Here is a 16585-nt window from a genome sequence, read left to right as displayed (position 1 = left end):
ATATGTCACCTATATGAGAGATTTATTTTTGTATCTTCAATAATTCTCATCTTCATCTTATTTGTGTAAATGTTTGCATCCTATTTTCTTATGGTAGAGGCACTTTAATGAGGGGTTCCCAACTTCTTGGTTGTGGATGTCAGGGGAGATCCAACAAAGGATTTCCAAATTCTTTCCTGCATAATATCCCAATCGAATCCTTTTAGCCTTTGTCACTCTTTGAAGGACACCATCAAGTTCAACATTAGCACAGTTGCGGTGTTGGATGATGACGGCTCCTCTTTTGCATTTTACTACAGTTTTGTGCATCCTGGACATCTATAATTAGTTCTATGTAGCAGCATTGCTGTTAGAGTGCTTTATTTCTTCTATTATGAATTATCTGATTCACTATCAAGGGTTTATCATTTTGGGTTCACCCAATTTTATCTTATTGGGTTCACTGGTTGTTGTCAACTATTGTTCTTCACAATCCCATTGAACTTATTTTGGTCACTAGTCGACATTAATATGATTTTAGTTTTGTTTTGTTTCATTATTTTTTTTATTCTGACACGTTTGCTGCACTATTTGAACTTGGCCATCCTTGTGAAGGTGAGCTGGCCACTTTTATGAAATTTGAACCCTGGTAGGGGCTTGGGCAATACCTTGCTTTCACCAGCCCGGTTAACCTCTTGTGGCTAATATCAGCATATTTTGTTTATTACATATCCAGATATCCTTTCCCTTTAGTACCCACATTCGGGTTTGATTTATATTACACATGCATGTGTATTGATTGCATTTTGTTTCATTTTTATGCATACTCTTATACGTTATTAATAAGTTTTACTGATTTTGTCAAGTAAAATATTTTTGTTGGTCCAATGTTTGAGTTTAACTTATGTTATGGAGCTCCTGTCTCTAATTATAAGAAATATAATCTGACTTGTAATTTCTATTTTAGGATATTTCTATCATGAAATGAATTAAATTTTCCAAATAGAGGGAGGTGTATTGGTGCGATATCGTTCCAGTATGGTTAGTGGTTATGTTCATAGAATGTTGTTAAGGTTGTTTACAGTAAGGATTTCTAATTGAGATCCTGCTTTTACTACTTAATTTTGTTTATGGTTAACTCATGACACGTTATTGGAAATTTGCAGGGACATGAGTTGACGTTGCATGTACTTTACCAACTCTTTGGAGAGATGGTATCTCAAGAGAAGGACATTAGTTCATCTTCAGAGGCTACTTCAACTTATGAAAGATTTCTTCTTACTGTGGTGTGTGCTTCCTTTTTAGTTGTTTATAGCACACCGTTGCAGTTGTATTGGAACAGCTATGTCATGGACAGTTCATATTTCTTTAGTGTCTTTGACTTTCTCTCTAGATGTTTCATACCTATCCAGTTCCATTTCTCTTGGGCAATATATAACTCAAACTTTTTTTGAAGGCACAAACGTTGCGTGATTCTCTTCCAGCATCTGATAAATCCTTGAGTAGATTGCTTTGTGAGGTCCCATTTCTTCCACACGCAGCTATAAAAATATTGGAGGATTTGTGCTATGCTGGTAGACTTGACAGGGATGGTAAGGAAGTGCTAAGTGGTGATAGAGTTACTCAAGGTTTAAGTGCTGTATGGAGCCTAATCTTGCTACGACCGACTGCAAGGGTTATCTGCTTGGAGATTACCTTACAGGTTGCCTTATGATTTTCAATATTTCTTATTAAATTGTTTTGTTTTGTTAGTATTTTGGTAGGTAGATGCCTGTATGAACTTTCGTAGTTTTTGTTGAGAATGATTATTTTATTATTGGAACATTGATTACATAATTTACAAGGAAAGCCTGTCCATTGAAATTTAAGGTTGAATGTGATATGGTTTTGATAATTGTTCTATATTTTATATATGCTGATGTAATATAGTTAACATAGTAGAATCATGGACAAGACCGGCCACAAGTAACAAACTGACATCAGTCTTTGCGAAGAAAGTCATTGGTAGCAAACAAATTGCAAAATGAGGAACACATCTGTTAGACACTAAATCACAAATTGTTTGGACAACAAAATTTAAGCATTGGAGGCACAGAATTTGGTCATTTCACAGGAATACAGTGAGACTTGGCTTTGGTATGCTAAAGTACAGGTTCATGAGATGACATTCTCTGTGGGCAACGGATGTCAAACATATTAGAGGGATGTCAACAAGAGATATATATAGAGTGTATGTCTATTTTAAGCGTTTACTACATTTGCACGTTGGGATATGTTTAAAGCTATATGGAAGTTTTAATGAAAGACAAATTTAAAAATACAATAATAGGTTAGTCAGTGCACTTGACAATGTTAACCAGTGACAAAGATGTTGGACAAGTTGTGGGTTGGATGACTCAGTTGGCAATGTGTCTGGACTCTGAAACATTTTTATCAAAGCCAGAACTGGCCAAGGGTCAGACTGGTATTGGATCCGAAAAGCAGGTTGAAGAACTGGTTGATTAAAAATACATAAAATATGCGATTTTTTTAAATATATAAATATCTATGTTGGAAGGGGCATCCCCGAAAACCCCCTCGTACCTTGCATTCCTGCATTCTGTGGACTTAGAAATGGGCTGGGAACATTTATGGCTGGGGACATCATCAGGGATGCAGGGACTACTAAGCCATTCCCAGTCCTTCCCCTGCAAAAAACAATCGGGAATGGTCACCCATCCCTCCATCCCACCCACAGACTAAGATTAAAAAATAAATAAAAAACCTAAATCTAAGCCACTGCTCACCTAAAATTTAAATCTCTTCACCTAAATTTATGCCCTACCTATCGGCTCTACCATTCTTCTGCTCATGCTTGATTTCTCTTCTGTTTTCTGTGGGCACTCACAGGTTACAGATGCACCAGTAGGCTTCTACTACAGCACACCAGTCAGCTACTCCTACATCACACTTTTTTGAAATTGGTGCTTTTGCTGAAATGTAGCACAATGTCCTTTGGCTTATTCATGATTACAACAACCATACAAAGCACTGGAGACTTCAACAATATGGAAAACTTAGGTTCATTCATTTGTTTGTATGCTTTAATATGTTTTTTGATTAATGACTAACTTTGATGTATTAGGCATAGATCATCCTGGACACTCAATTTAGTGCAAGGTGCTTTGCAATAACATTGTGTCCATTGTTTAGATTTTCTTTCCACCTCAAAGGCGAGTCAATTAAATCTCAAGCAATAAATTTGTGATGCAACTGTAGTTCCATTGAAAGAGACAGAACATGAGAAAAGTGAAATGCTTTGCTTGTGGAAAGTTGGGTCACTATGCCCTTCAGTCTCCCAACAAGAAGGGCAAGAAGAAGGGAGTCACAGCTTCAGCAGAGGTAGATGAGTTCACCTCTAGATTTGACACAAAGTTTGCCTTAGTGTTGAGTCTTGCCACACATATCACATCTTTCGATGTATGGTTTGTAGATAGTGGAGCATCCTTCCATATGATTGGAGTGAGACAACACTTCATGACCCTGACAACGGATGATATTGACTTGGAGGTTGAGCTTGGAGATAACTCCAAGGTCAGAGCAGCAGGAGTGGGGATAGTATCCTTTCAGAGGGAGTCATTACCTCCTCTAAAAGTGACAAATGTTCATTATGTTTCAAGGATGAAGAACAACTTGATTATAGTCTCCAGTATTGAGGACAAGGGTTATGTAGTCTTGTTCCGAGGAGGACAGGTGCTCATATATCCAAATTGATATAGTGTCGAGTCTGCTAGAGTGATTGGAGTCCGCAATGGGAGGCTATGCAAGTTCATGTTTCAACCTACTAGAGCCTTGATGGCATAGACCAACAACAATGAGTTGTGCGAGATTTGGCACGGGAGGGTGCCCACTTGCACAATGGAGCATTCAGGATGCTGAGGGAGATAGTTACAGGTTTCAACATTGAGCATCATGATGTTTGTAGGGTGTGTGCTCTGGGAAAGTACACCAAGACACCTTTCCTAAGCAATGACAATAGGGTGGCAGGTATCCTAGACTTGTTACACTCTGATGTTTGTGGTCCTATGTCTCATGTATCATTGAGTGGATGTGAGTACTATGTGACCTTCATTGATGACTACCCCAGGAAGCCCTGGATTTTCTTTCTGAAGACCAAGGATGAGGTCTTCAAGTGGTTCTTAGAGCTTAAGGCTCTTGTGGAGAAGCAAATGGGGAAGAAGATTAAGGTGTTGAGATCAAACAATGGGGGTGAGTATACCTCGAAGGAGATCGAGGAGCTCTGTAGTAGTGCGAACATCAAGTGGGAGTACATAATGCCTTATAATCCTCAACATAATGGGGTGGCGGAGGGGAAGAACAGGGCCATAATTGGTGCAACTAGAGCTATGTTGCATGATCAGAGACTACCTTTATTTTACCTGGCCATGGTGTGCAACACTGTACTGTATTTATAGAACAAGAGCCCACATAGAGTCTTGGGGAGTAAGACTCTTGAGGAGGTTTTTTTTGGGAAGAAGACTGAGATTGGGCACATCAAGATCTTTGGGTGCCTTACATATTCACACGTTCCTGAGGAGAAGACGATAAAGCTGGAACCCACTGTAGAGAAGGGTATCTTTGTGGGATTCAGTAAGACTAGCAGGGCCTAGTGTATATGCATTCCTACGCAGAGGAAAGTTGTTTTGAGACGGGATGTGAGACTTGCGGAGGTGAGGGCCTTGAGGAGGTATCGAGAGGTTGATCAGGTAGGGCAATGGACTCCTTAACAATGGGCCACACCATAGGTATTAGGATCTTCAGGTGGTACAACAGGATCAGGAGGATCAGCTACTTTAGGGGTGATTGGTTCACAGAGTCTAGTATCATAGGGTGTAGGATCTCAGTGTCTATTTTCACAACAAACCATAGGGGGGCCTTCCTCGTTAGGAGGAGAGGCTCTAGTTGAGGATTTTCCCATATCAATTAAGGAGGCTACTACAGGGAAGAGGAAGCCAAGATGGCTTTGTGAGACCCTAAAGGAAGCCTAGGAGGCAGTGCGGAAACCCAAGTGGTTAGTGAGAGAGTAGACCACCAGAGTGGTTGGGTGGCTATGTGGCGGATGTTGTGGAGACAAAGCCAACTAGTTATGAGGAGGCTGCTAGTCAGTAGATCTGGAGGGATGCCATGGTGGAGTAATATGACTCCTGTTGTATCTGTTTCTCGAAGGCAGTTCTTGGCTGCGAAATTGTGTCGAGAAATCGACTCAACCAATCTTTAGGTTCGAGTTGCCCCTCGAACTAGAGGGGGCTCCCTCAAATGTTACGAGCCTTTTTGCTATTCACTGTCACTGGACAACAACCTATGAAGCACAATGGCCAGATATAGGGGTTGTTGTATAGGGTGGTTGCTTTGGATCTCCTATTCCTGGTTAACAAATAAAGTCCTCTCTTGCAGAGGCCTTATCAAAGTGCCAACGTCCAGCCATGGCATAATAGCATAGCTTGAAAAGTTGATGATGGAAGAGGTAGAGATATTAGGTAGCGTAGATATTCACACTGAACACTTAGACTAGCTAATAAGATCAGAAAGCATGAAGAGACACTCTCAACAACTAAACAAAATACATTCAGGAAATGTTTAGATAGCGGCAATCTCATGATGTTGAGGGATCACGAGTGATACTGTCATTCTGATCTACTCATTTATGAAAATAACTTCGCGGTGGGATTTCAGGGGGGTTGACACTCAACACAGCCATTCCCGAAGACCTACACACCCCCACATGCATGCGGAAATAAAGATATGGAATTACAGGAAAGAACGTACATCAGAAACAAATTCTGTCATAGAACTGAAGCCAGAGACCTTTTGATTGAAAATTCTGTAGTAGAAGCCTTTACAAAAAATGTCAGGGTTTTGGCTTCAAAAGCCAACCCCTTTTTATTACAATTCATCAAATATATGGAAATTACAATTAAAAGCTATCACTAGCTTTCTGGAAATAAATCAATTAAAAAAAAACTAAATCTAAAAATAAATAATTGCGATTTTTTTTTGAAATATTGGAGGTGTTGATGTCAAATGCTCTTTGAATCTAGAATTAGCCTTTTAACTTGATAATCATATGCCTAGAATCTGTTCTCTTAAAATCTGCTAACTGTCCAACAATCAAGGCAATGAACCTTTGACAGTTGATTCTGTGCCTGAGAAATTCTGCCACATGTGTCCACAAGGTCTCCTGTTCTTGAACTAATCCTCGAATGCTATAGTTTCCAAATATCCTGCCACCAAATCTGGGATATATTGTTATCTGATAAAATTCCTTGAAATTTGCAATTTAATCCTCTTTCTATTGGTGCTTTACCTTCTATTCTCCTTTGAATGTTGTTTCTAAGTCCTGTGAATGTGGATCTTCACAATGTCGATTCGCAGTATGTGCAAAACTGTTGCCAGATGTTAACATTTGTCTCTTTTCACTAAATTCATGATAGAGTGATTTATTGGCCAGAATAAGATATTTACTACTGCTCCAAATAAAGATTCCTTATTCTGTTCATTAGTAACTGTAGCAGGCATCCTCTTGTCCAGACTTCACCAGACCATTTGCACCAATGCCATTTCACTGACAATCATGTTCTCAACTTGATTGTTCACATACTAGTTTAGCATAGACAGGTAGGCCCGATCTTTAATGACCATAACTCATCTCGATCCATAAAATGAATGCAAGCTTCTGCATATTGTCATCAATTTTATTATAGTTCAGCTATTGATGAGTGGATGATATGAATTCCCATCTACAATGGGACAATGATCCACAGACAATTTGCCAAAACTGCCATGGTTGATATTTCTGTCCCCGTCTGCTATATGTGAATACCAATTTCTTCCTTGAATATGTTGTTGCTCCCAATTTGCATCTTCATCTTGCCATACATTTGATTGCATGTAGTAAACTCCCCAAAAAACACTTTTTTCCCAGTTTGACTATGCGATATGTTCTCTAACCCTGTGATTGCCAGAAGAAAAACAATATATAGCCCAAAACTTGCACAAACAAAAAGATCCCTAACATGGTCTTCAACAGTTTTGGACGTCATTCTACACAGAATTCTCAAACAGAGATGCCTCTTTTTTTTTAAATGTTTTCCTTGTATCCTGGAGTTGGTATGATTTGGGTGTGCTCTTGTTCTCTTGGAGATCTCAAGGAGTATTGCCCATCTGCTGCAATATCCACACTTGTGATATTTCACAAGAATCAACCTTCACTTGTTTGTCAAATAACCCTGTCTGCGCACTGTGGGCATTTGCCTTGAGAGCAAGCAGTCCATAGTTTTTTGTTCTGGCTATTTGGGTAGGAACAAGGCAGGCAACCCTGCGAATCCGTGTTCCGATAGCTTTGGTTACCAAGTCCGTTAGATCAACTGAAGCCTAGATATCCATGGTTCAAATCTTTTCACATCCATTCAAATCTCTGTATTTGAGAAATCTTTACCCTTTTCCTTCTCCAGTATTTAAATAAGAGTTCCCCAGGCATTCTTACAGGCGTCCTCATTACATTTTGTATCAATGTCTTTGGTGCTTAAAATTACACTGATAAAGCAATCCTTATCCTCACTGAAGAGTGCAGGACTAATCCCAAATCTAAGTCACTTGACACGGGGATTTGGGATTCATAGGATACGGGGATTCGAGAGTCGGATTCGAGCACGTTGACCTCCCGGAACAGGACACGTAGGATTCGTTATATATTATTTGATTATATATATATATATATATATATATAATATTACAGACTAGATATTTCTTATACAAATTCTCATCAATGACACAAATTCATTGATTTCAAATGTAGATCATCTAGATGTTAGTTTTATTATTTACAAAGTAAGTTAGTAATAGTAACATTATAGCAATTGGCATGCATAATACATACCAAATTCAAATACATCATGTCACATAAAAATGATAAATCATGATTCATAAATGAAAGACAACTTACAGTTACAAGATAGTAAGATAAAGACACTGACAACTGTAGTTTTCTCATTAAGTCATCAAATCAAAATGTGTTACATAGGTAGTGCAATGGCAATGCCGCAAAGGCAAATAGAAATAGAAAATATAAAACAACTACAGGTATACAAGCCTCAAGGCAATAGGTAGCCAGAGCCCATGACTCATGAATCAACAATCCTCATAATCATCATCAGAATCAGCATCAATGTCCTCATCATCATGGTCACCACTGCTCTCCTCTGCATCGTCCTCCTCCCCTGTATCCATAGTTGCCTCTGCATCTGCTAGTGTGGAGGATGACCCCTCGAATATATCACATCATCAAATCTAACAGGCTCTAGCACTGGATCATTGAGATACATGTTGGCCAATGCCAACTCAACACTGTTGTCAGACCCATATCATTAGGAAAGACATCCCAAATCTTTGTCTTTTCGCTCAACCACTCTTCCCTCTGCCTGTAAATAAGACGAAGGTTGGTATGCACATACACCATTGTCTCTGCCTTGGACTGCTCAAGCCTGCTCTTCTTCACACTATACAAATTCCCATATGTGCTCCAATTCCTCTCGCAACAAGAGGATGAAGTCACTTGAGAGAGGAGCCTCATGGCTAACTGTTGAATAGGAGGGCTTGTCGCCCCATGATTTGCCCACCAAGAATAGGGCTTCTTAGCCCCCCTGTCTCTAATCACATCATATCCTGCAAATCGACCAGTGCCAGTGGAAAACTCTGCAAAGGCATCCTCCACCTCATCAAGGGATGCTCTATCCTGGAAAACTCGCCTGAATGCATCTTTCCTCCCCTGTGAGATTTCACCATCCATGTGAGGAGGGAATCTGTGGGAAGGTCCACCATTCAACCACTCATGGCTGTAGTATTTTGGGTTCAATGAGTGAGCCAAACAATGTAAAGGTGTGCAATTCTTGTCTCATCTGCTGACAAGGATATCCTGTATAGTACCACAGAAGGCCTCTAGTGATGTCTCATACTCGGGGCACTCACTTTGTAGAATAATGCTTCTCACAAACTCAATCATGGAATCCCATCCCTCATAAACCTCTCCTAGGATGGGTTTATCTGTATCTGCAAATCAAAGCAAAGAAATGATAGGGTCCATGATCTGAATAATTAGATCTACCCTCTCCCACCAAGCATCATCTAGCACTATGTCCTTCATCCTTTAGAGGCTACTTGATCAGTCTTTCTCCAAAAAGACCAAAACTCAGAAATAACCATGGCCCCAAGAGCGGTCTTGACCTCCCTCAACCTCTTCAACATAATGAATGAAGAGGCAAACCGTGTATCAACAATCTTCAACAATGATAGATTGCTGTACTCCTTGTAGATAGTGAGGGCATTTGTATGATTTTGCACAAAGTTACGGATATGTCGTGCATCCTCAATAATGTTACCAATCCAAAACGGATCATAAACAACGGATTTTAGTGCTAAGTTCAATGAATGGACAATGCAATGTGTCCAAAACACTTGTGGATATTTAGCTTCCACAATCATGCCAGCAGCCTTGCAAACTGGTGCATTATCTGTAATGATTTGCACACAAGAATCAACACTTACATCTTCAATAACTTTAATAAATAACTCACCCATAAATTGTGCATCCTTGTATTCTCCAAGTGTATCCACTGCTTTCAAGAAAATTGGACCATTCAAGGAAGACACCATGAAGTTGATGATTGGGTGTCGTGCTGGATCTGTCCATCCATCAGAAATAATGCTAACCCCAGATGTTGGCCATGATGCTACAATAGGCTCAAGCATTTTTTGCACCTCTTTTTTTGCCTTCGTCAACAATGTGGTTCTAAGCTTCTCTGAACCAGGAGGCACATACCATGATGGAGACCCATGAGTTAGAGCTTGACACATCTCAATAAATAGAGGTGAGCATGCAACATTAAATGATATGAAGTTTTGATAGAAAAAGAAGGCAATGGTGAGATCAAGCTCTTCCCGCTTCTCTTTTTGAAAAATCCTGTCCATTGAACCAAGTGTAATTGCTCTTCTTTTTGCTTCTTGTCCCCCAATAGAACTCTCAAATGGAAATTTGGGGGTGCCTTTCCTCAAAAATGGAAGGGGGTCTTCATTCTTGGTTTTTCTTGATTTTGCAGCCACATTTTCCATACCAACAGTGAAGTCCTTTTCCATTTCTTTCCTCTTTTGTAAAGAAACAGCTTTACAAGCTCCAATTCCACAACCTAGTAAAGCCAACAAATGGCCTTTCACATGGTAATATGTGCTTTTGAAAGAAATGTGGCAAAAGTTGCATCTCCATTGCACATTGCCTCCTCCCTTCCCCTTGGTGCTTGTCCCATCCTCTCTTGTGACATATTTTCCCAAGGGATATTTCTCAATGTTATCTTTAGGTCTTCCTCTTCCCTCAACATTACTTGCAGCAGACTCTGATGATATTGGGGGAGGAGGGGCATCTCCAATGGAGACATTCTTCCCCTTCCTTTGCCCCCTAACTACTGCTCTTGATTGAGCCATGAATATTGTAAAAAAATAAACAAAACATGCACAAATCTGTAAAAAAAAAATCATATACAAACTGCTGTAATAGAAATGCAAAAAAATAGAGATGAAATGCACTTACCTAGTTGTTGAATCTCCTTGCCAAATGCTCCAAACCCTTAGCTCCTTGCCCACAGCTCCATGTATGCAAAACTAAAAGAGAGAAATGGTAAAACACTTAAAGAACAACGCCTTTTTTATGCCCCTGGGTTTCATTTTTTGGGGATTCGAATCTCAAAATTGGGACACGTTGTGTCTTAACGGGACACGTATGGGATTTGTACATGTCCCGTTAGGACATGACTTGTCCCCTTCTGGGATTCAAATCCCCGACGAATCGTGTCCAATTCACGGGATTCAGACATGTGGCGTCTTTTCAGCGAATCCGGTTTCTTATGTCCCAAACTTATCAAAAATCTGGTACATATACTCTAACTGAGGACAGTACCCAAAATTATTTTTCCTTCGGGCACGTGAACTACTCTGTTTTGTCTACTTTCTATTGCTTGCAATTGGACAACTTCCTTTGCTGAAATGGTTTTCAATATGTGGGAAGAAATGTTATGAGGGACTAATGCACTGTAGAATACAAGATGACTATCATAAAATTCATGTATTGGAGTTTGGTTCTCAATGATGGTATTTGCATTTTCTGGAGGTCATCTTTGCCAACCCTACTTTTGACAAATCAACACACAGCTGTTGTAGAAACAAAAATGAAATGGCCATGTAGTAAACTTACTGCCACCCGCCAATTTGTTTGGTAGACTAAACTCTGCGCTGTAGCTAAAACCAGTAGTGGATTGCAGGGGGGTCTCTAGATGGTAATTGGTTTCTTGCTTGGGGGGTGCACACTTCTTATTTTGCTGCCACGTGCCCAAAGTGGTTTCACAAAACCACAAATTGCGGACACCCTTCATCTGTTAAAATTTGAAAAACAAAAAGGTTGCGCAATTCAACTGAAGCTGTTGATCTTTTTGCATCAATACCAACCGTTAGAAATTGCTGGCATTTTTTTATGTCCTGTCTGAACTGTACAGGGATATCAATAAAAAGTGATTCCGTCATCAACCGCCTCTGTTCAGAATTACCAAACTTCTGAAATTTTCCAACTAAGTGAGAGTTTCGTTCCAGATTGCTTTGCAATGTATTTGCTGCTTTCAAGTGCCAGTCTCGCTTGGCATTCATTTGACATTTGTATGGCAAGGTTTGAGAATTCGATGGTGTTAAAATTGGCAACTAGGGCCAAACTCCACGTGGATCACCTTATTTATGGCTTCTGATATTTTTCCTAGATTCCTCTCGTCGAGAGGTGTAGGATTGATCTAAAGATCATCTGATTCCGATAAATATTTATGGAGATATGAATTTATTTTGATTATGGATAAATTGTCAAGGTCGGCCAGCAAACTTATGTAGGCTCATAAGCCCAACAGTCACGTCTATTCACCCTCAATGTTTGCATATAAATACAAGGAGCCTCCTTCTCATTTGGACAATTCATTCACTCAACTTCTCTCTCTCTCTCTCCTATGCATAAAAGGAGCCTCTCTCTCTCTCTCTCTCACGTGTGGCTGAAAGGAAGACGTCCTAGGGCAAGGAAGATGCAGAAAGAAGGATGCTAGGGTAGCAGGTCATCTTTTTGACCAGCGTTGACCAAGCGTTGACCATCCAAAAGTGCGGATTGGTTGTGGTTGCCTCTCTTAGGCAGGCTGCAATTTTTGGCACGAAAACCAAGGTGATCTGACCTTTGGTTTGACCAGTGTTGACTGCCCTAGTTTAGGGCTGCAAGTTGACTTCAGAAATATGCAAATTGACCATACTTTTGGGGCTGTTCAAGGGCTGTTTCTTCAGGCTGTTCGAGGACAAGTTGACCAGAAATTGACCAAGCATTTTAGAGGTCAATTTCAGCTAGTTTGACCAAGTTTGACTTTGCTGATCTAGGGTTTGTTGCTGCTGATATAAAATTACAGAATTCAGATTTTGTACTATTTCTCTCTGCTGAACTATTGAAGATAAAAGAAAATTTGATCAAAGGGTTTCCCCGCATTGGGGTTTGTCCCTGGCTAGCCGCCACATCTTGTGTCTCTTTTCTTGGCTTGTTTTCTGTTGATCATTTAATGTTCTATCTGCACTTTACTTAATGTATATGTGATTGCTAATCTGTGGGTAATAAGAAGAAAAATAAGTAAACTGCTCCAAGCATAGAACATACCATAATTTAACAGATTGTCACACTTAACATTTGCACTCATTACTGGATATTTAACACACAAAATTGGTACTCTAACTTGATCATTTTATAGTTTATTTGACATCTGGGTGCTTAACTTTCAATCTGAATCGATAGGCATGTTAAATTTTCTCATTGATTTGCTTTCATAGTCCTGGTAGATTACATTTGGCTCATATCTGTGTGCTATTTTTTTAATGAATGGGAATAATCCCCCATCGGTCTAGCAGCAATGTTATATATATTTTATAAAGCCCATTGCCCACAAGGATTTTCAACGTGTTGTGCAAAGACAATGCTCCTTGTGGGTTCCTCCCTCGACTTGTGCCTTGTGTATTAAGCACCGCCTTGGTTTGTAACTTGGTAATTGGTGAACTTTGGTCCTTCGTAGCAATATGTTGCAAGATTGGATATTAGAGATTGGGCCAGAGGTCCAATATTTTTGAGCATTTTTTTTATATTGTAAATAAACAAATAAGTTTATAAGAGTAATAATATTTTCATAAAATTAGATTTATTTAAAATTAAAAGCTTATCATTAAAAATAAGCGAACGACTTATATAAAGACCATTTTGCTACAGAAACTTGTACATAGTACATACCTCAAAGTTTAGCCAGGAAACCAATTAGCAGATTTTGAAAATTTTTACAACGTTTCAAGGGGGTCAGAAAATGTTACAACACCTCCATCATGAAGAATGATGTGTGGGATGTCGTGTCGATACTTGAGGGGAAGTCAGTGGTGACTTCCAGGTGGCTTTACAAGATCAAACATGCTGTGGATGGCAGCGTGGAGAGGTTCAAAGCTTGTTTTGTTGCGCAGGGGTTCTCATAGGTAGAGGGAGTTGATCTATGAGGAGACCTTCGCACTAGTTGCTCATTATACTTTCATTAAAGCTGTGAAATCTATAGCTGCTGAGATGGGTTGGAGGGTTCACCAGATGGATGTGAAGACTGTCTTTCTCAATGCAGTTATAAAGGAGGAGGTGTACATTGAGCAGCCATAGGGCTTTGAGGTGCATGGGAGGGAGTCTCATGTGTGTAGGCTTAAGAAAGCCTTATATGTAGTGAAGTAGTCACCAAGGGCAATGGTACGAGAGGATAGATGCCTACTTGCAGCAGATAGGTTCCCAAAAGAGTGATGCTGAACCAAACATATACTTTATCATGGTTGGTGGCAATCTACTCATTTTGGTTCTGCATGTGGATGACTTGGTTATTACAGGAGAGGATAGGCTCATCCAACACTGCAAGAAGGACCTTGCTTTAGAGTTTGACGTGATTGATTTGGGATTGATGCAGTACTTTTTGTGGTTGGAGGTTTGGTAGGAGGATGGGCATATCTTCATGCGCTAGGGAAGATATGCAAGAGACATATTGAGGAGGTTCTATATGGAGGGTTGCAAGTCTATGGCTACTCCTATGATCACCAATTGGAAGAAGCTACATGCTTTAGATTCCGAGTTGGTGAACCCCACCTTGTATTTTCAGCTGATCGGGACATGCAAATTCGAGTGCCTGACACGTGGCACATAGACCCCCCGGAATAGGACGCATAGGACACATTATATATATATATATATACTAAATAGATATTTCAATGATTTCATATTACACATTCTCATTTATGATACAAATTTAGACATAGATCTAGATTCTAAATTGTAAATTTGTAAGTTGTACATTGTAACATTATACATACAAATACAATTGTGACAAATTCACCAATGATCTAATAGGAGAAAGATAAGAAACTACAATTTTCTCATTGTCATCAAAATCAAAATGCATTACATAGGTAGTAGGTAATGAGTCCTGAGGACTCCTGATTAGCATTGCCAATGGCAAATAGAAATAGCAAATACAAAACAACTACAAGGTAGTAGGTAGCTCAGCAATCATCGTCATCAAAATCATCATCACTATTATGGTCACCACTTCTCTCCTCTGTTGCATCTTCCTGCCCTGTGTCCAATGAAATATCTTCATTTGTTGGTGTGGAGGATGACCCCTCAAGAGTATCACCATCATCGAAAGTGACACGCTCAAGCATTGGCTCGTTAATTCCTAATTGGCCAATGCCAACTCAACATTCTTGTCCAAACCCATATCATCAGGAAAGGCATCCCACATCTTTGTATTTACCTTCAGCCACTCATCCCTTTGCCTCTAAATAAGAAGGTTGGTGTGCGTATACACCATTGTCTCTACCCTGGAATGCTCAAGCTTGGTCTTCTTTGTTGATTTTAGGTAGCTCTAGCTCCGAAATTTTGTGGCGGGGCTAGAACACATGAGATCTCTAGAACCCATAAATCGTTTGGAGAAATTCTACCTGGGTGAGGAGTTACTAAATTAATTCATATTTTTAATGGATTCCTATGTCTAAACTTTGGAAAATAAAAATATTAATGTGGATTAATAAGAATATGTGTGAGAAGGTTCTAAGTGACGAAGATCAAGCCAGTTCTAATCTTAGTCGTTGATTAGGGACGGACTTAATCTCAGCCATTGATTCATCAATAGGAAAAGATAAGAGGAGGCTTGAGGGTCAGTTGGAGATACACCAAGAGATCAAATCAGTTTGATTTTTCTGGGGTGAGGTTTGCTGAGAAAATCGAGCTAGTGACTTGAGTTGTAGTGAGGGGCAGTTTGGCAAGGGAACTTCAATCTGAGGCCGAAGAATACATAGTAGAAGGTAGAACAACGCCGGGAGAGACAACGCAGTCCCAGAGAGGGTGACGCAGAGGCCGTAGGGGCCGACGCAGGTGACGCAAAACTCGTAGGGGTTGATGCAGGTCCTTAGAGGCAGCACTGGGGAGATTCTATGGGGCAAAGAGGGAGCAGTTCAGCAAATCAACTTTCTGAGCAAGGGAGGCTCACTGTGGGGGTGACACAACTCTTAGAGGAGGTGACGCAGTTCCAGCGCAAAGCTTGGAGCAGCCATTGCTGCCCAACATTGGGAACAACCGGGTGACCTGTGGGGTTTGATCATCTAGTTGTTGAATTTGTCAGAATATTTGTCTCCGGATAGATGTACTTTTGCTAGGATTTTTCTCTGTTGGGTGAGCCATATCTGACAACCTAGTTGTATTCAAGAATTTGCTTAGTAATACAAACCCTCTATATGTTGCACCGGTTTTCCCAAATTGGGTTTTTCTGGGGACAATTGTCCAAAAATAACAATGGCCCTTATGTGATTGTCTCAGTGTATTTCAGTTCATGATTTGTATGTATTTGTAGGTTGCAATAGTGTTTTACATCGATATTTATGTAATGAAATAACTTGTTAATGCAAAGAACAAGTAGGAGATGTTAAACCAGTAATTGCAGTAGGGGTTTATGATGTATAGATTCATAAATTTTCACATGGTATCAAAGCGGTTGCAGATCATAGGCAATTGAAGTCACCAACCAAGAAATCTGGCGAATTTGCAGCAAAAAAGCAGCTGTCCCGAGTGACAGCACTGTTCCAAATCCAGAGACACAAAAGGAGTGAAGCAATGCAAAGAAGGTGACGTAGAGGCTCACACAATGCTTGCATCAACACTCTGAGCCAGGTGAAGGTGATGCAGTTGCTGGGAGGAGCCCACATAGTAGCTGCATCAGCTATTCAGGCCAGCGTAGAGGCAGAGGGGGGCAGATCAGGGTCATGTAGTGCCAAGTCATCTGTTTGAGCTAGGAAGGATTGACGTAGTGGCCAGGAGGAGTTGATCCAACTCTCACAGTGATTGTGTAGAGCCAGAAGGGTTCAGATTCTTTAGTTGCCGGGGCTAAGGGAGCTGAGCAGATTTCGATTTGAGGAGCTGGTGGGATGTTGTTTTTGTTGGTGCAGAATAGTG

The 16585-nt window shown here is 40.1% G+C and overlaps 1 protein-coding gene across 5 annotated transcripts in view; it reads left to right on the top strand.

Annotated features, from left to right (window-relative positions):
* LOC149167636 (uncharacterized) overlaps positions 1-16585 on the top strand; it is a 246829-nt gene that overhangs the window by 64493 nt on the left and 165751 nt on the right. For all 5 annotated transcript variants that reach the window (XM_089433059.1, XM_089433060.1, XM_089433063.1 and 2 more), the window contains exons 11-12: positions 1146-1265; positions 1436-1681. In XM_089433059.1, the coding sequence (XP_089289185.1) occupies positions 1146-1265; positions 1436-1681 (366 nt within the window). The remainder of the gene's footprint in view (positions 1-1145; positions 1266-1435; positions 1682-16585) is intronic.

Source organism: Pinus tabuliformis, chromosome 5_1 (assembly GCF_031772625.1).
Source record: "Pinus tabuliformis cultivar Carrire ecotype Pingquan chromosome 5_1, CPIR1, whole genome shotgun sequence".
NCBI lineage: Eukaryota > Viridiplantae > Streptophyta > Pinopsida > Pinales > Pinaceae > Pinus > Pinus tabuliformis.
This window is presented reverse-complemented; position numbering and strand designations above follow the sequence as displayed.